The 22,731-nt window shown below is 41.3% G+C and overlaps 2 protein-coding genes across 2 annotated transcripts in view; one reads left to right on the top strand and one right to left on the bottom strand.

Moving 5' to 3' along the window:
- Positions 1–475: 475 nt before the first annotated feature.
- On the bottom strand, positions 476–17,408 carry LOC115431693 (NACHT, LRR and PYD domains-containing protein 12-like; the record flags this gene model as incomplete). Its single annotated transcript, XM_030152321.1, is given in 7 exon segments — positions 476–638; positions 1,269–1,442; positions 2,004–2,180; positions 3,256–3,429; positions 13,722–14,241; positions 14,244–14,718; positions 17,274–17,408. Coding segments are annotated over 7 exon segments (1,818 nt in total), but the record flags the coding sequence as incomplete, so codon positions are not given.
- Positions 17,409–22,434: 5,026 nt separating this feature from the next.
- LOC115433525 (zinc finger protein 239-like) overlaps positions 22,435–22,731 on the top strand; it is a 2,899-nt gene continuing 2,602 nt past the window's right edge. The window contains exon 1 of the mRNA XM_030154994.1: positions 22,435–22,731. This exon is cut by the window's right edge and continues 2,602 nt beyond it. Within this exon, the coding sequence (XP_030010854.1) occupies positions 22,435–22,731 (297 nt within the window).

The raw sequence follows: 22,731 nt of genomic DNA, 5'->3' as shown, positions 1-22,731 counted from the left end.
GAGGTTCTGAGGACTCGTCCCTCAGGGTATTTGTGTCATGTGATCCGTGTCCTGACCAATCAGCTGTCAGCTCACCCACTGTCTTCACTGACAGTTGATGTGTTTTCTAATGTGGTACCAGCTCCTTGTGTATGTTCAGGTTGAGTTTACTCTATAATCCAATGGAAATCCACTTACACTTCCTCAGACCTGGTTTCAACCATCGGACTCCACTGGGCTCCAACCTGAAAGGAGAAGGGGGGGGGGGGGGGGGTCAGGAGCATTAAACATGGACATTCCATCACTCTCATCCACTCAAGCTTTTCTGTTCACATCCAGTCAGTGGTTCCTGTCAGTCCCTTATTGAACGTCTGTATCTGTGGCTGGAACTTCAGTAAAGGATGTGGAATCAGCTGTGACAGAGTGTTCCTGTCAGCTCCACCTGTTCTGTCACACATTATCTGTGTGTGCATCAGCTCAGTCCATACCTGACAGTGTCCAGTCTCCAGTGTGGATCCTCCACTAGAGCACACAGCTCCTGTCCTGAGGCTCCTGGATGGTTGTAGCTCAGGTCTAGCAGTCTGAGATGGGACGGATTGGACTGTAGGGCTGAGACCAGAGAAGAACATCCTTCCTCTGTGATCAGACATCCTGACAGTCTGCAACACAAAACATCACACATCATCTGAGGAGGAAAAGAAGCAGCGTCAGCTGTTGGACACAGTTATTCTGTGGATGGATTTCAGCACAAATGGGATTGACCTGGAGCCAGTTTCTATTGGACTGACTCGGTTCAGGACAAGATCTGAACACAGACTCAGATTAGTCCAGTCCCTGTCCAAAGTCTGGAAAGACCTGATCTTTTACTGTTACTCAGACAAAATTAACTGGATGAAGATTGACTTTGACCAAATAAAGACACAAATGTACAGATATTGGTCCAAAAACATCAAGTGCATAAATGAACATCCTTCACCACCTCCAAATCAAAGGTTCAATGGTTCTTGGGTTCCAGTGTTTGAACAGACAAACCAGTTCCACTCCAGTCCAACCCTCAGACTGTAGACACTTTACTGTCCTTTGGATCATATCTGTAGATGTAGACTCATTTGGTTCAAATACATCTTCATACAGTTTAGTTCCTGTGTTTATTTCATAGAAATAAAGGAACATGCATGTGTTTCATGTCAGACACTGAACAGCTGCTCTGAAAACCAGCTCAGACTGATCCACTACATGTACATCATGGTTTTAATCATCATCGTTCACACTGGTTGAACAATCCAAACCTGAGAGTCTCCAGTTTACAGTCTGGACTCCTTAGTCCATCTGACAGGATCCTCAGTCCTGAATCCTTCAGGTCGTTGTTACTGAGGTCCAGATGAGTCAGACTACAGGACTGGGATCTGAGAACTGAGGACAGACCTTCACAGATTCTCTCTGACAGGTTACAGATACTCAACCTGCAAGGACATAGATTATATTTGGATTACAATCAGGTCAGGTCTGGACTGAAGGACCATCACAGTCCACATAGATCTCACTTTGTTCTACAGCTCAGATCCAAATAAAGCTGCACAATTTAGTGAAAACACATTTTTTATTGTAATTTGAGTCTGTTTGCTTGTTTATCAAATCAAATGCACAAATGAGTCATTTAACAATGTCAAATCAAACATAAAAACTGAAAGTAGTGTAAAAATACCAAAACTTAAAAGTAGAAACACTTTAATGTTGTGATGTTTGTGTCACTAAATCCAAATCATCACTGCAGAACAGATGTGGGGTTGAACTTTTATTCCCTAATTTTCCATTTAGATCAACATAAATCCACCTAAATCCTGACCTTTAAATTATTATCTTTTTCCATTTTATAATTACACAGGTTGATTACACTTGTGACTGACTTGATTGTGCAGCTCTAGATCTAATACACCTTCATTTAAATAAGTACAACACAACTGAATAAAAGTCAGGACCAAAAGATCAGAAATAACTGAATTCAGATTCTAACTTTGACTGACCTGAGAGTCTCCAGTTTACAGTCTGGACTCCTTAGTCCATCTGACAGGATCTTCAGTTCTGAATCCTCCAGGTTGTAGGTACTGAGGTCCAGATGTATCAGACTACTAGACTGGGATCTGAGAACTGAAGACAGATCTTCACAGCCTGTTTCTGATACGTCATAGACCATCAAGTTTCTGAAATGTAACAGATTTGTTTGTTATATTAAAACAGCAGCAGAATAAACTGATCTTCACCAAGCTCCACTTCATTTCGGTTCTAATAGTTCTAGACATAATCACTAGTTTTAGTCAAATATCCGGTTATAAAGTCAATGTATCCAGGACCTCCTTAACCAAAATGTTAGGCCCGGGGCTGAGAGGTTTGGTAGGCCCTGTCCCATCCTCCAAATTTACCAAGTCTAATTATAAAAAAAGAATATCTAGGTAATCTACAACAGCGAGGTTTCCCTCTTTGACCCAGAAAACATGATCATATTTTTATTAACATACCAACAAGTCCAGTTGAACACAAACACAAAAGGCACTTTTTATAACAACAATAACTTATGGTGACAATAAGTAAGTAAGTAAATTTTATTTATAGAGCACTTTTCACAGACAGTCACAAAGTGCTTTACAGTGAGAAATATTATTAAAATACAATATAACCAAAATAGGTGAAAGTTTGACTCCACATCATATTACAAAAAACATCATCACCAACCATCATCTTTCTGCAAAAACATAGGCTAATAATAGCTGCAACAGATCAAACTATTGCCACATTTCCACTGCGTGGTACTGGCTCAACTCAGCCTTTTTACATTTCCATTACGTTAAAGAACCTGGAATCTGGTACTACTTTTTTAGTACTTGCTCGGCCAAGGTTGGTCGAGGGGGTTCAGACATTTCTGTCCTGGGTGAAGATGAAAAGATTCAGCATGAGCTTGACGGGACAACACGCAACAAGTGAGTTTATAAGCAACTCTGTGAGCAGACGTCACAGAAGTTGCACGCAGTGTCGCTATGACGACCAGGTACTCTGAAATTGGTAGTATCCTGTAATGGAAAAAGCCTCCAGGAATAGAACCTGGTATCTGAGTCAAGTCCATATGCAGCAATAGTGTCCTGTTGTGTCCAACTTTTATTAGACTGAAGTAAAAGACAATGTGACTCCAATGGTGCAACAGGACTAACTTTGGTTTGGACATGGAACACCAAGACTGACTGAGCTGAAAACCCTGTTGGACCAGATCTGAGGTTCACTTACCGAGGCTCTGGATCACGGACTTTTTTATAGTTTATCAGGACATACTTGGAGGCATCACTCTCCGTAGATGCACAGCTGGGTCCAGGTCCATGTCTGGATCCTGTGGGGGGTCTGCGGGGGGTCTTCCAGGGGCGGGCTACTCTGTCCTCACTCTGATCCATTCTGCTGAACACACATCAGAACACAAACCATCAGTCCAGACATGAATCCACACCAATTCATCCTTTACATGATAAACAGCAGCTCAATTAAGAGCTTCAGTGACAATTTTATTTACATTTTATTTTGAAATGTTGACAGTTAATAATAATTTTTGACTTAAGATATTAATGTGATTCATTAATAGTCTTACTTTTAAGAAGTGGATCACTGTATCTTGGTAATATTGCAAAATAAAAAAAAAAAACATTGAGCAAGTTTTTTTTTTTGTTATCGGAATGTGTTTAAATAATCAAGAGGCATCAATGGGTCGAGGGCGTGTTGCATCTGCATTTCTCAGCGCAGTCTGTTTGTACAGAATGTTTTTTCTATTCAAGTAGGATTTTATTACAGTTAAAGGAACATCTGGAATCAGTTCAATTAAAACCACAATGTATATTTTATTACATGTATACATAATAATAGTGAAATATATTTAAAATAATGTGTTTAATTCTTAACCAATTATTATTAAATAATATTATTCAACACAAATATAGAAATTGTAAAACCTGCAATTAGGTCACATTACTTGTCTTAGTTAATTAAGAACTCTAACTGGGAAACATTACAATCATAACATTGACACAAAACAGTTCATAACATAAAACGTAAGATTTTGGGGAAAACTCAGGCTACAGTCCTTGTCTAGTCTTCCTCCAAGTGTCCACTTCTGAAGTTGATGCAAGTATATTGGAAAAGTGACAGACAAGAAAATGTTCTCAATTATAAATTAATCTTTTTGCTTAAACAATGCTGATTTATGCTTCTAAAATTACACTAGTCAACAACAAATTTATTGTTTAAGTTTTTTGAGCTGATTTAGGATAATTTTGGTGTGCTGAATCCAAAAATCACATTAATTTTGCTCAATCAGGTCAGCTTTCTGAACTATGCTACATATTGGCTTTTTAACATTTTTGCTTACATTTATGGGCATTTTCACATCATATGATACAAAATTCTTTCATATTTCTTGCAATAAACGAGTTCTGAAGATTTTACTTTTGCCAATTTATGACTGTTTTTTTTAATATTACAGGTGAATGAAATAGCTTCGACTAGAAGATCTTGCAAAAATAAGCCTGATGTATTCTGCCACAGTTTGTAACACTTAATAAATACATCCTGTTAGAAAATGATTTTTTTTCTCTTGAAACCTATTTTGGGTGAGAACTATATAAAAAAATCAACTGATAAAGTCACAAAAATGTAATCAATTTTGTGAAAAGATCAAATGTTTCAAAATCAAATTAGTAAAAAAAAAAAAAAAAAAAAAAAAAAACCTGGCCTGATTGAGAAAAACAGATGTCATTTTTGGATTTAGCGGTGCAAAATGGTCCTAATTCACTTGAAAAAACCTAGACAACTTGCAAAAAACATTTTTTTGGAACCCAGTGTTATTGTCGTGAATAGGATGTAGACACATTAATCTGTGCTTCGCGCATGCGGGGTACCGATCCGGTTTCCGGTAGCAATCGGGTAGCCCCGGTCATAAACAGTTGGTTTATTTTGTCGTACACAGCAGCTTTTTATCACCTGGTCAGATTCTAGTTCATCTAAAATTGACCACCACACCCCCGCGACCTACTTGCGGTTTTTACCCGGTTCTGTGAAGAAGTTTACACGGTACCGGTTCGTGAGCTTCAGTTTGACCATGTGAAACCAGCCCTGACCGGACGGACAGGCGGTAGTTCCAGTCCGGACCCGCTTTCAACCGGCTCCGGTTGACCGAAAACCGGTTCAACAGACACCAAGCGGTGGGTTTTTACGGTTCAAAATAAGTGGACCTAAAGTTACGGCCCACTGTGACCACCGTCATTAAAGAGCCGTTACCTTCAGTTAAGCTCTACAGAGACCTGGACAAGAGGATCTAGAAGCAGAAAAGAGAGTGGAGCTCCACTACGGTTTGAATCTACGGACAATGCGAGCCGCGCATGCGTAGAAGCATTCACTTCTTATTCTACTTCCGGCAGACTATACGCTATGTTGCGCGTTGCTACCTTTCAAAGTCGGGATGCCACAACAGCACTTGATGGCTTCACATGCAGCCGTGTAGCTGCTAGAAGGTCCAGTAGAGTTTTAACAGGTTAGTCCAGACCCTGAGACGGGCTGAGAAGGGGTTTCAAATTAATACCATCTCCAGGGTTTGACGCAACTGTTTCCCAAAGTTCTAAGCTGCATTTGTTACACCAGACACTCCAGTAAAACATGCTTTCCAGGTTGAATACACTTTTTAAGAACTGACTTCCACTCAAGCAAGTCAAGCTCCTTATTCAGCACCCCCTTAGCTGCCATGTCTGCTGTTTCATTACCAGAGCCCCCCCCCCCCACACACACACACACACCCTGCCTGCTCCATTTTAAACAATAGGGTAAGTAACTCAGAGACCGGATCTGGCTGAGCATTGCCCTTATTGCAGCCCAACGAGGTTAAAACAGATGCAGAATCGCAGCAAATGACTCCTTTCTCTTGTTTGGTGTCCTCTGCCCACTGCAGCGCTCATATAATTACAGTAGTTTCACATGTATACACTGAAACCCTTTCTGGTAGCCTTTGACTATAGACAACATCAAACTAGGGAACATATAAAAAGCAAACCCAGCTTTTCCTGATGTTAGATTTTTTATTTTTTTTGCCTCTTATGTTTTCCATTTCTTAGTGGTTTTAGTGCTGCTTCCTGCTCTGCTTGCTGCTTTTAGAGAATGCATAATAGAAATACATGCTGAGTCCAATCCATGATTTTTTTCAGTCTACTGCCTCAACAACTCCTTTGGCTTTGAAACACAAAACAACACACTAGATCAGAAGACCAGGCATGAAGAAGATCCCCTGCCCCCCAGGGTTAACCCACACAAGGCAGCTGGGCCAGACAACATACCTGGTTGTGAAGGAGTCCACAGAAGAGCTCAACAATGTCCTCACTGATGTTTTCCACATGTCCCTGAGCCCAGCTGTTGTCCCCATGATGGGTTTTATAGTACCAGCCCTGAAGAAGCCCCGCCCATCCAGCCAGAATGACTACTGGCCCCTAGCCCTGACCTCCATCATTATGAAGCATTTTGAGGGGCTGGTCCAGAAATCAATCATTCCACACAGGAACGGTTAATTTTATACATTTCATTCTTGGTTGTATCACAATTGGACAAAGTCCAATCACCCCCTACCCCACCCCACAACCAACCACGACCCATTTCATTTCACATGCAGGCCAAACAGGTCCATAGAGGACACCATCTCAAATGACCTGGATTTATATAATTTATATTCTATTATAGTTTATGTTTTACACTCTTTATTTTTTCTTATTCTAGTTTTGCCTCTTTTTAAGCAGTTTAGACTCATGTGTTTATTGTGAGTTAGCTATCATTATTATTATTATTATCACAACCTTTATTTAACCAGGAAAAGGCTCACCGAGATTAAAAATCTCTTTTTCCAGAGTGTGCTGGCCAAGACAGCAGCAGTGGCAGAAGTTACACAAAATAGAAATCACAGCCATACATCCACACTAAAAAATATACATAAAATACAATAAAAATCTGAACTAAATCTACATCCAGATTTATCCTTTTCCCATTCATTTAAAATGACTTTGAATGTTTTAAAATAGACCAATTCCTTTAGTTTTATCTCCTTCTGTAGATTGTTCCAGAAAGTAGGAGCAGAAAATTTAAAAGGGTTCTATCCCAGTTCAGTTGTGACTTTTGGAACTCGTAGAGACAATAGATCCTGGGACCAGAGATTGAAGTCTTTCCAACAGATGTAGACCAGCAAATATGATGGAAGCAGAAATAAAATACATTTATCGATGAAAGAATACCAGTGTTTAAAAGTATTAGTTACTATGGATGACAGGATTAGTTATTATGAATCCCTTTTTTTTTTTTTTACTGAAATTTATATGACTGTTTTTGTTTTACGTGTATGTGTATGTTTATGTGTATATTTTGCTGCTGACAACACTGTGAATTTCCCCATTGTGGGATCAATAAAGGAATATCTTATCTTATCTGATCTTATTTTGTGGGAAATGAAAAACAAAAAACTAAAGAGAATAAACGAAAATAAAATAAAACCAATCATTGGTGGGGGTCAGTAACACCTCGAGGCCTTTGTACACTTAAAGAGCCATTATGCAGGTCATTATCTTGACGATGGTGAAACTTGCGTGGCAGAGATGTTAGGACTGCATTAGTAGGAGACGGGTGGTGGCGTAGACCCCCACCCCTGTTGACAGAAGGCCGTTCCATTTGGACACAGATGGCTTCTTTCAGTCCTCTCCCAAACCATCCGTCTTCCCTCTCCAGGATGTGGACGTTCTCATCCTCCAACGTGTATCCTTGGTTCTTGAGCTGAAGGTAAATGTTGGACTGTGCGTTTGTGGAACAGCTGTTTAGTTTCTCCTATAACATATCGCTACATTCAACTGCATAAACCACATGGATCAGCTTCGTGCATTCCTGTGTTTTGTCCTTTAGGTGGTCCAGTCTCTGTCAGTGTTCCTGGGCTTGAAATGCACAGGGACGTTGTGTTTGGAGAAAATCCTTCAGATCCACTCAGACTCCCCCTCCACGTATGGCTCATACATACAAAGGCCCGGAGGTGTCAGTGACCCCCCACGACTCACAATAGGACTCATGTGAGCTCTCAAGGTAATGTCCATCTGGAGAAGATCAGTAACCGGCTCCTGCACCAACATTCTGAGAACTGAAGAAGCCTCTTGGATGAGAGGGGAAACACTTTCAAACCAAGAACCAAGTCCAGTTACTTCAGATTCAACTTTTCAAGGAGCTGAATTTGCATTTCAACAGGTTTGACACTGTCCCCACTCACCTATCCAGAATGGTAGCCCCCCCCTGCTGTGATCGTCGACACGTCAGCTCCACTCACCCCTCCAGAACAAAGGCCTCCCCCCTGCTGATACCACCATCACCTCTGCCCCTCACACACACCTTTCTACACCCCCCACAGGGGAGTTTCCCTCCCACCCTCGTCCCTTCACTATGGACCAGGTGAGGAGCGGGGCTAAGGAAGTTGAAGGCCAGGAAAGCCCCAGGTTAAACTAAAATTAAATCATTATTTTTGTAGAGTTTTGACCATGTAACTGCAGTATGGAGTTCAACCAGGTATCAAAAAGCAGCTGGACTGATTTTAAAAAAGAGCCCAAAACAAAAACCACTGGACCCAATTTCAAATTCTTGTTGTTGTTCAGTGTGTTCCAGTTCACAGTTCATGTCCAGCATCCTAAATATCAATCAATCAATCAATCAAATTTTATTTATATAGTGCCAAATCATAACAAAAGTTATCTCATGACACTATACAGTTGGTCAAAACCAGACTCTAAGCCAATCTACAGAAACCCAACAGAATCCTCCAGGAGCAAACATTTGTGACTGGTGACAGTGGCGAGGAAAAACTTCCCTTTAACAGGCAGAAACCTCGAGCAGACCCAGACTCCTGGAGGATGGCTGTCTGTCTTGACCAGTTGGGGTTAAAGAAAGAGAGTAAAGGAGGAGAAAAGAGAGAGTGATAGAGACAGAGAGAGACTAGGGGAGAGGGGGAGAAGGGGGAAGGTAGGCGGAGAGACATGGATGCAGTTGATGCACAGATAACTGAACTAGAACATCTATGGAACTATATAATAAACACTATCATAACTATATGGATAAGTGAGTGATGACGATGAAGGAGAAGAGTTCGATTCCAACACCAGTCGACGGGGGGTGGGACCTTTCTGTGTGGAGTTTGCATGTTCTCTCTGTGTCTGCATGGGTTCTCTCCGGGTACTCCGGCTTCCTCCCACAATCAAAAGACATGCACTAATAGGTTAATTGGTTAATCTAAAATTGCCCATAGGTGTGAATATGAGAGTGATTGTTTGTCTCTATATGTCAGCCCTGCGATGAACTGGCGACTTGTCCAGGGTGTACCCCGCCTTCACCCCTATGTAGCTGGGATAGGCTCCAAGCAACCCCTGTGACCCTAGTGAGGATAAAGCAGGTTCAAAAAATGAATGAATGAATAAAAAATGCTCCAGAAAAACATCTCAGACCCCACCTTTAAACAAGTACAACATGATTAAATAAAACTCAGTCAGGACCAAAAGATCAGAAATAACTGAATTCAGATTCTAACTTCATCTGACCTGAGAGTCTCCAGTTTACAGTCTGGACTCCTTAGTCCATCTGACAGGATCTTCAGTCCTAAATCCTCCAGGTCGTTGGTACTGATGTCCAGATGTCTCAGACTAGAGGACTGGGATCTGAGGACTGAGGACAGACCTTCACAGCCTTCATCTGATAGGGTATAGACAGTCAGTCGGCAGAAACATAACAGACTGATTTGTTATGTTCAAAACAGCAGCAGAATAAACTGATCTTCACTAAACTCCACTTCATTTCAGTTCCAATAGTTCTAGAGATAATCACTAGTTTTGGTCAAACATCAGGTTATAAAGTCAATGTATCACAGAGCTAGTATTTCCTTTTCATACACATGAAGTGGATTGTATGTGAATTCCATCAAGTTATGATGTTGATTAATATGATCAGTGTCGTGGTTTGACAAGGAATGAATAAGGTAGAAAAATGTCCTAAATGGGGGGGGGGGGGGGGGGGGTCTTATTTCAGGAAAATTTTCAGATTCAACTTTCAGCCCAGATTTTCTAATGCTCCCATGTCTTGGGAATACAAAAATGTGAAAAAAATTTCAAATCAAGCCTAAACCCCCCCCCCACCCCCCACCCCGAAAATTACTTTTTCAACCCTGAAAACATGGGGTTTTTTTTGGCAACTTTCAAACCTTCTTCACTTTTGATAAAGTACAATGTAGCAATATGCTCATGCTGGGCCCTTACATGTTTTTTTGTGAGACATGTCATGTCTTAAGAGTGCTTTGCACTACAAAAGGTGTAGTGTCAAGGTCAAATTATAGGTCAAAGGTCACCCAAATGGTCCAAAATGCATATCTGATGGAATGAAGCTGTTAATGTGGGTTTTTCCAAATGTTGGGCTCAGGTTCTCTCCTCATAACACATCTAATGACCACAAACAACTTCCATTCAATAAGACATATTCAACAGAACTATTTGCTCAATGTATTCTCCATATAAACATGTCAAAAAGAACAAACAGTAGTTTCACATGACTTTGACATTTACATGTACTGTTGTGTGCAGTGGATAGCACTGGTGCCTCACAGACAGAAGGTCCTGGGTTCAATTCCAACACCAGCCCATGGTTGTGGGACCTTTCTGTGTGGAGTTTGCATGTTCTCCCCGTGTCTGTGTGGGTTCTCTCCGGGTACTCTGGCTCCTCCCACCATCCAAACGCATGCACTGATCGGTTAATGGGTTAATCTAAATTGCCCATAGGTGTGAATGTGACAGTGATTGTTTGTCTCTATATGCTCAGCCCTGCGATGAACTGATCACATGTCCAGGGTGAACCCCGCCTTCACCCATAAGTAGCTGGGATAGGCTCCAAAGCAACCCCCATGACCTGAGTGAGGATAAAGCGGGTTCAGAAAATGAATGAATGAAGTGTTAGTGATTCCCGCCAAAATGTGTGCTTGTGTTCCTGGCCACACTAATGGTGGCAAATTCAAATGGAATGTACATGCAGTGTTGGGCAAGCTACTTGGAAAATGTAGTGAGCTAAGCTACCAGTTCCTCTGCCATGAATGAAGCTTTACTACACAGAAGCTACCATCCAGTCAAATGTAGCAGCTAAGTTACACAAACACCACAGTAGTAGCTCACTACATGTGAAGCTACTTGAAGTTGCGCCAACTTAACATGGCAATAAACATAAGAAACTATGTGTTTAAATTACCAAATACATGCAAAGTCAATTCCATTGGGTTATCAATATGCCAGAGTAACTATAATTACAGACCAAAGACCAAAAATTACTGACCAAATACTGACATCTGCAGACCAGTTAGTTAACAATGCTCAGTACGGTCCAACTGGAGTTCAAAGTCACGTGGAAGTGGAGGGAGGTAAACAGAATACTTTGGATGGCTGTGCAGACAGGGGACTCACTAAAAACCAGGCGTTTCACCCAGGGGTGGGGCTCTATGTCCTGTGTCACACACATCGTGGACATCGTGGACAGTGCACTTTTGAGTTTATCTGATTGGTTTTGATGTGTGGAACAGAATGATTTATTTAAGGTGAAATATGAACAAGGATGCATTGTCAGCTTCAGATTTAAGGATGTTTTTTAAACAAATGTTCAAAAACAACTGTAACCCTATGTTTGCCTCTTGTTAAATACATTTACATTCATGCAGCTGTTTGTGTGATCAGTAAAACCTACAAACTGCTCCTGATCAAGTCAGGATCATTTTATAATTGTGAGGAAATACTACTGACAAATTTTTTTGTAAACTAAATAGAGTAGTCTGACATGTCACTGTTTCTAAAACGTGTGTTTTTCTGGACTACTTAAAAGAAAAAAAGAAAAAAAAAAGCAATAATTGAGAATATACCCACTTCACCAGGGACCAGTACACCAATGACAAACTGGTTCCTTTAGTGCAGTGTTTGTCAAACTGGGGGATGTGAAGTCTTTCAGGGGGGTCATGGGATCAGTCCTGGGTGTTTTTTTGTTCTTCTACATGTATCAGGTGGAACTAATGTTTGATGTTTGGAGCACCCTGGACTCATTTTACGGACGTCCACCAAACCAATCTACTGCCATGGTGATCTCTCACCAGACTAGACAAAGAGTTTAGGTTTGGACAATGGACAAGGACTGGACTGGAAAAGACACATGGGACATGTTTGTGTTTTGGACCAGTTTGGACAGTTTGGACTTTAATGTTCTGAGATGTGCAATGGAAACGGGCTCACTGACCCACTGATATTGGTCACATGTTCATCTTTGGAACCAAAATTTGTTTGTTGTTCTAAAAAAAAGTAACTTTATTGTCATAGTTGTAAGATAATTGCACATTTCCTATTTTTATTTGGAAAAAATATTGCCACAGTCAGCAGTCTGGTTGAGTTTATTTAGCAAAAATGTAAGTTATTTTTCAGAGGGAATCCGGCTGTAATGCTCTTTACTGTGGGTTTGGCGGCACTGAAAAGAGCCTTTGTGGTGATCATCGTCCACATACCTCAGCCAACAACCATCGGCTGCTCTGCAGAACACCATTTTCCTCTGCATTAAAGTGGACGCCGTCATCTGACAGGTGCTCCACAGTGATACAAGGTGCTCGGTGTGGGTCTCATCTCAAACTCCGCCATGAAAACTCAGCCCCGCATGATGCGCCTGGTCCCCTCCATACCCTATCCGCTGTCCGTTCACTGGTACCACCAGCAACAAAGTGGGAGGATGTCAGAGAACAGGAAGTGGGCAAAAGCTCCATCACTGCCCAGAGTTTGCTAAGCTGTCCACAAGCGCGGGCACGGCGCTTCCAAAAATGTGCACGATGACGGTCCAGTAAGACACGCCCACATCTGGTTTATAGTGAATCCTGTGCAGACAGTGTGTGTGCCCCGTTCCAAACAATCTGGAGTGCTTGTGTTGTGGATTATATAATTACATTTTCTAGTCTACAAACTGCTTCTCCACTGTGTTAAGACATATAAAAATAGTGTCTGTGGTCGTTACCACGCTACTTGATCAATAAAAGAGTTAAGCTACTGAAATGTTACTTGATTCAGGAAATAGTGACGTTACCGCCAAGCTACTGAAAATTGTAGTAAGTTACTAGCTTCGCTACAAGTAGCAACGCTACTGCCCAACACTGTGTACATGTTGCAATATTTTATCTCTAAAGTGTCTTTGAAAGGGCCAAAGGCTTTGGGGAATCCCAACAGGAAACCAGAAGGAAGAAAACTTAGGACATATTTGATAAAATGTCAGAATGGTATGAATTTTTGAAACAACTAGGCATTTTGGTGACCTTTAACCTACAACATGACCTTGACATTAGACTTTTCATAGTACAAAGTACTCTTACAATACAATATGGCACTTACAAGATCATTAAATGGCCCATCATGAACATAATTATACATTGCACTGGACAAGAGTGGAGAAGCTGTGAAAGTTGCGATTTTCAGAGTTAAAAAAGTAATTTTTGGGGTGGGGGGGGGTTTGTGGATGAAAATTTAAAAAAAATTACAAAGGAGTGCTTAGAACATCTTGTTGCATCAGAAAATCAGGGCTGATGTGGTATTTGATATTAAGCCCCCCCCTATCCTAAACCAGACTCTAAATTCAATAAACTCCACTCTGTCTGGACTCACGCAGTTTTTTTGGAGGCTTTGACGACTGGCAGCAAATTCAGAAGAGCCTCCTCTGAACCAGAGTATTTGTTCAGGTCAAACTCATCCAAATCTTTATCTAATGACAGTAACATGAAGACCAGAACTGACCACTCAGCAGGAGACAGAACATAGCTGTCAAGACCCCAATCTCTCAGGTACTCTTGGATCTGATCCACCAGAGATCGATCCTCCAGTTCATTCAGACAGTGGAACAGGTTGATGCTTTTCTCTACAGACAGTTTATCATTGATATTCTCCTTGATGTACTCAGCTGCCTTGTGATTGGTCTCTGAGCTACTTCCTGTCTGTTTCATCAGACCTTGTAGGAGTCTGTGATTGCTCAGAAGTGACAGACCCAGGAGGAAGTGCAGGAACAGGTCCAGGTGTCCATTTGGACTCTGTAAGGCCTGGTCCACAGCAGTCTGGTAGAACTGTGCCTCGGCAGATCCAAACCACCAGATGTGGTTTGTTCTTCTGACAGCAGATTGACTCCAGTGTTGATGAAGGTCTGATGGACATGAAGAGCACCCACAAACTCCTGGACACTCAGATGGATGAAACAGAACCTCTGGTCCTGGTACAGTCCTCTCTCCTCTTTAAACACCTCTGTGAACACTCCTGAGTACACTGAGGCTGAGCTGATATCGATGCCACACTCTGTCAGGTCTGATTCACAGAAGATCAGGTTTCCTTTCTTCAGCTGCTCAAAGGCCAGTTTTCCCAGAGACTCAATCATCTTCCTGGTCTCTGGACTCCAGTGTGGATCTGTCTCAGATCTTCCTTCATACGTGATGTTCTTGACTTTGGCCTGAACCACCAGGAAGTGGATGTACATCTCAGTCAGGGTCTTGGGCAGTTGTCTTCTGTCTGTGGTCTTCAACACGTCCTCCAGAACTGTAGCAGTGATCCAGCAGAAGACTGGGATGTGACACATGATATGGACGCTTCGTGACGTCTTGATGTGGGAGATGATTGTGTTGGTCTGTTCTTCATCTGTGAACGTCTTCCTGAAGTACACCTCCTTCTGTGGGTCAGTGAACCCTCTGACTTCTGTCACCATGTCAACACACTGAGCAGGGATCTGATTGGCTGCTGCAAGTTGTGTGGTTATCCAGAGGCGAGCAGAGGGAAGCAGGTTCCCCCTGATGAGGTTCATCAGCAGCACATCCACTGAGGTGGACTCTGTAACATCAGTCAGGATCTGAGTGTTGTTGAAGTCCAGAGGAGGTCGACACTCATCCAGATCATCTAAGATGAACACCACCTGGAGGTCTTCAAAGATCCAGATTCCTGTTTCTTTGGTTTCAGTGAAGAAGTGATGAACCAGTTCCACCAAGCTGAACTTCTTCTGTTTCAGTACATTCAGCTCTCTGAAGGTGAATGGAAATATGAAGTGGATGTCCTGGTTGGCTTTGTCTTCAGCCCAGTCCAGACTGAACTTCTGTGTGGACACTGTTTTCCCGATGCCGGCCACGCCCTTTGTCAGCACTGTTCTGATTGGTTGATCTCTGTCAGGTGGTGTTTTAAAGATGTCTTCACATCTGATGGTTGTTTAATCACTTCATCACTCGAAAACCAGGTCAGGTCAGGTCGAAAACCTCCTTGAGCAACCGCAGGAACTGCAACAGCTGCTCCTGGTCCGCCACAGCAGGTCATTCCTGCTTGTGACCTTTAAACTCTAGAACTCCTCCCTCTGAGTGTCACACACCCTGTCTGACATATAATCCATTCAGGATTATATTTTTCCATGCAGGAAAATATTTGAACTAAGGACCATATTTTTCAGATCTATAAACATCTATAACAAGTGTAATTTTGGCATATTTGTATTTTCAATAGAATGACCCATTATAACAGGAATATTGTAATTCCCCTGTAAATCTCTTGTACATTTCTAGTACATAACTGCATTAAAATTGTTTATTATTTACTTATTTATTTCTTTTTCTTTGCTCTTGAGTTGCTTTTTTCTGTACTTTAACTGTGTTGGAGCCATTGTAACGGACACATTTCCCCCGGGGATTAACTGAGTATTTCTGATTCTGATATGTTTTAAATTGCTAACTTAGCATTAGCTAGAATCACAATTCCAGGTCTAGAAAATAACGGCATTTAAAAACTAATCCGCGTTCTATGATGACAAATTGTTTTGAGTATGATCTTTCATTAGTTTAATCACCCCTTTATGTTCTTAAATTGCTGTCAGCAGTTGTGTGATGATAGTTAGCTCAAACTCTAGTAAATAATAGTGATGTTGTGGGATGTGCCGAGGCTTCGAAGCGCATGTCGAGCAATGGAAGCGCGTGTCGAGGCTTGCTTCTAAATGCCGAAAATGATGACGTCCGAAGCCTCGCTGCCCGGCTGTACCACATGACTGCTTCACGAAGTGGTTCAGAGGTGGTTCTATCTGACTCAGGTTCGACAGCAATACAAACCCCTCAGGCTCCGTTCAAAATGTGGGTTTTTGATTGAGGGTTACGGTCAGTGCAGTTTGAACAGAGTTTGGATAGTTTGGATACTAGAGTTTGGATAGCGTTTATATAGTTTGGAGATAGTTTGAAGAGTTTAGAGAGAGAGATCATTTGAAGATTTAGGAGAGGGAAAAGAGAAGGATGAGTAAGAGGATGGAGCCAGGTAAGAACAGGAGGATTTCCCCTGAGTGGGAACATTTTAGTTTGATAACTCCTAATAAGGTAAACTAAATCTAACATTATTTCAGACACATAAGGTTTGCTTATCTGGAGAACTGGGAGAGACAAAAAATTACTGTACCCCAATTTATATAATGTTGCTCTTGCGTTTTTGTGCATGCCAACATCTTCTGTACCATGTGACAGGGTGTTTTCAAACGCCGGAGAGGTTGTGTCAAAAAAAAAAAAAAAAGAAAGAAAGAATCACTTCAAACCAATAACTGTTGAGAAACTGTTATTTCTGAATAAAAATAAATAAAATCTCCTCTGTTCTGTACATCATTGTCCAAGTTACACTAGCATGTTCAGTGCCCTCTTCCTAGTTCCACAAGCACTTTCACTGTCCTCTGCCTGTTTAAGTCATGACATTATCCTAAAGTGACAAAAAAAAAAAAAAAACATTGCACAACCTCCCACATATGACACCACCACCATTTGATGGAAATTTACACACAGAGAATACATTAAAAATATTTTATTATACACATATGTGATAATTCATGTAGAGAAATTATTTGGTCATACATTTTTTGTTATTTATAGTCATTCCCAAGAGCCATGACAGACACAAAAATTCAATGCATCACACATTCTGTGGTTCAGACTCAGCTGCCTGTGATTCTACACATGGCCAGTAGGTGGTTTCGTGCGCACATGAAGCTTCGAGAAATGAACCCTTTCTCGAACCAATTGGCTCAAATGGTTTGATACCTCATGAGGCTTCATCTCACCATCACGAGTAAGTAACTGCAAGTTTGCTACGTTAGCTGAAGGACCACGTACTTGAGTTTAGCTAGTTGACTGTTAGCAGCTTTTCTACTTGTTTGTGCTGATTACTCACCTCTTCCCTCCTCCTCTCTCGGAAGCGGAGTAACTCCTGGTCATCCAGACTGTTAAATGAACCGTCATTATCGGTCAGGACTTCCAGCTCTTCCTTCACCGCCCGGTGGTGGGAACAGCTGCTGCCCAGAGCCATCGGCCTCTGTTTCACTGTGATCCTCCACCACACAGGAGACCGAAAAATGTTCACAAGTACTGAGACGGGTTTCTCCATAACTGAACGAATTGTTGTTATTTAACGAATTGTTCAGTTATATCAGTTTTGCTTTTAGAATAATACTAAAGGCATAATTCAAAAAGCAAAACTGATGTAACTGAACAATTCGTTAAAAATGAAACAATTCGTTCAGTTGAGACACGCTTTACGTTACATGGACCAATCAGAAGGCTGTATTGACATGACCAACCAATCAGAATGCAGCTTGTTGTCATTCCCGGAAGTGCCAGCCCCGTTTGTTCCGCCTTAGTTTTTGCTGTTAGAGCCAGAGACAAGCCGTAAAGCGGGTTCATCCAGCTTCATTCTACTCGATGTTAGTTGGTGGGTTTGGACACAGATTCTCATCTTTTGATACTTATGAGCAGTTTGAGCTCAAATCTACCCAAGTCTTTTTCCTCCTGGATATCTCGGTGCTCTCCGCTATAGTTAGCCGGTACCGGAGCTCCTAACTCTCGTGCAGTGAAGCGGAGACGGTCACGTGACTTCAGATGGATTTCCTTTTCAGTCCTCGCGCTGCTTGAACATGCTCCGGTTGTTTAGTAAAGTTAAATGTTAATACCGTTTTTTATTCCCTTGTCAGCTGTTACAGTGGATGTAAATTCGGGCTGTGTGAGCTGCACTAACGTCCATGAGCAAAGTTCTATCCAACATCCCATTCTGGTGAGTGCACTGTGTTCTGTTTTCAATAAAAGCTCAAAAATAGCCGTGGGTTTCAGCTTTAGCCTTTGAATCACCGTGGCTGCTGCCTTCCATACACACAACAACAAAAGCACCTCCTCAGTCTACCATACCGTGGGTCATGTTCGACTGCCCTCTGGTGGTGAAACTGAATTGGTGCAACTCACTCATATCAACACATCCCTCTGTCTGTAGATGAAAACTGAATAATATCAGCACAAGGCAATCACAGACTGGACTCTAGCATCTAAACTGACCTCATTATCAGATGTTTACACATGAACCACTTTGAACATTCAACTCTCCTCACCCCAAACTGTTCCCACAAAGTTAGGAGCATGGAATTGTCCAAAATCTCTTGGTATGCTGAAGCAAGAGATTTTGGAAAATTCCAAATTGGGATTTTATTTTGGAGCAAAATCGTGCAGCCGTACATGGATGAACAGCAAACTGAAGTAGAACTATTAAAAAGTAGAACAGCTGGTGTTAGAATAATTACCAATAACTAGAACAAATGTACATAACTGTTAATACTAGTGTTACAAATACAAGTATTAACAGTGGATATACCACTACTACAAATACAAGTATTAACAGTAGATATACTACTAGTACAAATACAACTATTAACAGTGGATGTACTACTACTACTACAACTACAAGTATTAACAGTGGCTATACTACTACTACAAATACAAGTATTAACAGTGGATATACCACTACTACAAATACAAGTATTAACAGTAGATATACTACTAGTACAAATACAACTATTAACAGTGGATGTACTACTACTACTACAACTACAAGTATTAACAGTGGCTATACTACTACTTCAAATACAAGTATTAACAGTGGCTATACTACTACTACAAATACAAGTATTAACAGTGGATATACTACTACTACAAATACAAGTATTAAAAGTTTATGTACTACTACTACAAATACAAGTACTAACAGTGGATGTACTACTACTACTACTACTACTACAAGTATTAACAGTGGCTATACTACTACTTCAAATACAAGCATTAACAGTGGCTATACTACTACTACAAATACAAATATTAACAGTAGATCTACTACTACTACAAATACAAGTATTAACAGTGGCTATACTACTACTACAAATCTAAGTATTAACAGTAGATCTACTACTACTACAAATACAAGTATTAACAGTGGATGTACTACTACTACAAATACAAGTGTTAACAGTGGATATACTACTACTATAAATACGAGTATTAACAGTGGATGTACTACTACTACAAATACAAGTATTAACAGTGGATATACTACTACTATAAATACAAGTATTAACAGTGGATATACTACTTCTACAACTGCTAGTACAAAAGAACTCATTTGTTTATTGATGAATCTGCATCAAGTTTTCATGAATATTCAGGCCCTCAAAACTTCCTGCAAAGCTTTAAAATAATAATAATAATAATAATGATAATAATAATAATAATAAACGCATAAATAAACAGAGAACATTACATATACAATAGGACCTTTGCTGCCAATTCTCAGCACTTGGACCCTAATAATTAATTTAATTCATCTAATTTAGTTCAAGTGAACAAAGTAAACAGGTCTTTTCAGTGTTTTGTGATTTTCTACCTATTTAAGAATGTGACAACACTGGAGAGAACCTGACATTTTCAACATCTTTCAACATTTCTGTTATTTGTTTTTTTTATGGTCTCATACACATCTCTTAAAGCAGAACTAGACAACATTTTTACTTTGAACAGTTTCAGAGTAATTGTGATGGTTAAATGGCTTGTTATGGGTTGAATGGAAGTCCTCCATCTAGCCACTAGTGCCTCTAGGGCTGAATATGCCACTTGCAACTTCTCAGTACCGTCCCTGGAGCCTAGATCTCATCCAAGATCTCGTGTCTCACGAGAAACGTCACGGTTTGCGGCACTACCACTCAAACACACCTCCAGCCAGGTACCGCTGGCTAACTGTAGACGCAAGCCATCCATGCCTTCATGTCACAGGCATTTACAATGACAGAGCCGGCAGAGATAAATTCTCTATGATCTATGTATTTCAGTGGATTTATGCTCTTGATGATGCTATTGGTTGTAACAGTGTTTATTTGTTTATGAACTTATTTTATGAATGATGCCTGGATGCTTCTTGGCTAGCAGAGATGTTAGCATACTCACTAGTAATCCTGGTTGTTTGTGTCACATAGGTGTATGTTTGTGCAGTTTACTAGATGGCTCTTTGTCTGCCTCAGGAGTGTGCGTTTATTACTAGACAGAATTTTGTCAGTTGAATCTAGTTTTTGTCAGATGTTTATAGTTCATTATATGACCCATGTCTAATTGGTTTCACCTGAATAGCCACTGGCATAATAATTATCCTTGATGTTCAATCTTAGCTGGTGTTGTATAGTACTTGTCTCTAATACAGTAAATTTTCAATTCAATTCAATTCAACTTTATTTGTATAGCCCAATATCACAACAAGGTTATCTCAAAGGGCTTTACAGAGTCAGTTAGAGTAAACAACAGTCAAATGAACAGCAAGAAAATGAGTAGTGTCCAGGGCATCCCCCGTCCTTAGACCCTCCTTCTCGGCAAGGAAAAACTCAAAACCCAGTGGGAAAAGGGAGAAACCTCGGGGAGAACCACAGTGAAGGAGAGATCCACTCCCATGGACGGACAGGCTATAGATGCACCAGGACTGATGGACGTCCATTTGCAGATGTAGTTCTAGTCTACAAGGATGCAGTAGGGTGGGCACATGGGGGGTCCGTCCCGCTGGATGAGACAGGCAGGGCGAGGAGGCCCATCCACAGTGGTGAGGCCGAGGACGTCCATCCAGACAGGTGGGGGAGGGGGTCAGGACACAGGACAGGGCAGGACACAGATGGGTCAGCGCAGATCCTGCCATCATTGGCTCCCAAGTGGTTACAACTGAAAAAGTAGCCACTCCCCCGGAGGGGAGTGGGGAAAGGGGACATCGGGTGAATAGCACTGCACAAACTAAGTTGGCTAAATATTAAAAATATAAGTGCAGACCAGAATGGTACGTAGAAATGTAAATGTTAGCCCTGATATGATAGCATCGCTAACAGGGCTGCGACCCAGTGACAGGTGGGAGCTGTTGATGTTTGTTCACCTGTTAGTTCTTCGGCTGCGCAACTAAGATAGACAGATCGCTTTATTAATCCCCAAATGGGGAAATTCAAATGCCATGGAGTCACAACACTCATCACACAGTACAAAAAACACAACATCATGATGGACTCAGCTACAGACCCTTGTAACATCAGTGCAACAGCTCAACAGCAATTTCAAATAAAGTTCTCATTATAAAAACACACAACAGCAGGAACAAAAGAGTTCCTTAGATGTCCAGTAGAACACCGGGGCATCACCATTCACTCATGAACTAACTAGTGACTGCAGACGAGGCTCCAGTTAGCTCATAAGCTGTGTGACTAACATTAGCAACACGCACCGTGTGGTGCAGATGGAGTTGCTAACGTTAGCTGCAGAGCTAAAGGGCAGCGTGGAGAGAAAACAAATGTCTGAAACTTCAATGTCCACCTAAAGTTTCCCATTTATCACTACTTTTTGCCCTCTCGTCGCCAGCTTCGTAGAAAACAAAATACCCATTGGAGAGGGAGAGTTAACAGTGGGTTTTACAACAGTAAGTATGTACTCCAAAACTGTTGGGGAAGCACCATCGAGGAAAAATGCTAGAAAAATGGTGAAAAACCAAAACCAGCGAAGAAGAACCAGAACGGTAAAATTTTGTCTAGTTCCGGTTTAAGGAGGAACCATCAAATATTGCTTATATTGAAAATGTCTCATCAATTGCCTAACTAGTTGATTTTGTCCATCTGTTTAATCTGGTTCCAAACAGATGTGTTTGTTCTGTTCTGTTCCATTGCATGTCAGTGACCACCTCTTCGGTTTCTGTGTGTTTTCATGTAGAAAGACGCCGAAGGTGAATTTGAACTGAAACCTTAGAGTCATATCTGGAGGAAGACCAAGTTCACCTGATTCCGGCAAACATGGATGGAAGACCCACCTGTGACCAGTGTGGAAGGACTTTCACCAGAGTGGGTGGGCTGAAGAAACACCAACGTGTCCACACTAGAGAAAGATCATATGACTGTGACCAGTGTGGAAAGACTTTCACCTCAGCAAATAACTTAAAAATCCACCATCGCATCCACACTGGAGAAAGACCATATGACTGTCATGAGTGTGGGAAGACTTTTACCCAAATGGCTGGGCTCACAGGACACCAGCGTATTCACACTGGAGAAAGACCATATGGCTGTGACCAGTGTGTGAAAGCTTTCCCCACAATTAGTAGGCTTAAGACACACCAGCGTATCCACACTGGAGAAAGACCATATTACTGTAATCGGTGCGGGAAGACTTTCGCCCAAATGGTTGGGCTGAAGACACACTTGCGTATCCACACTGGAGAAAGACCATATTACTGTGATCAGTGTGGGAAGTCTTTCACCACAATGGCTGGGCTTAAGAAACACCAGCATACCCACACTGGAGAAAGA

Source organism: Sphaeramia orbicularis, chromosome 2, assembly GCF_902148855.1.
Source record: "Sphaeramia orbicularis chromosome 2, fSphaOr1.1, whole genome shotgun sequence".
In the NCBI taxonomy this organism is placed as follows: Eukaryota; Metazoa; Chordata; class Actinopteri; order Kurtiformes; family Apogonidae; genus Sphaeramia; species Sphaeramia orbicularis.
The sequence above is the reverse complement of the archived record's forward strand: the minus strand, read 5'-3'. Positions and strand labels throughout refer to the sequence as shown.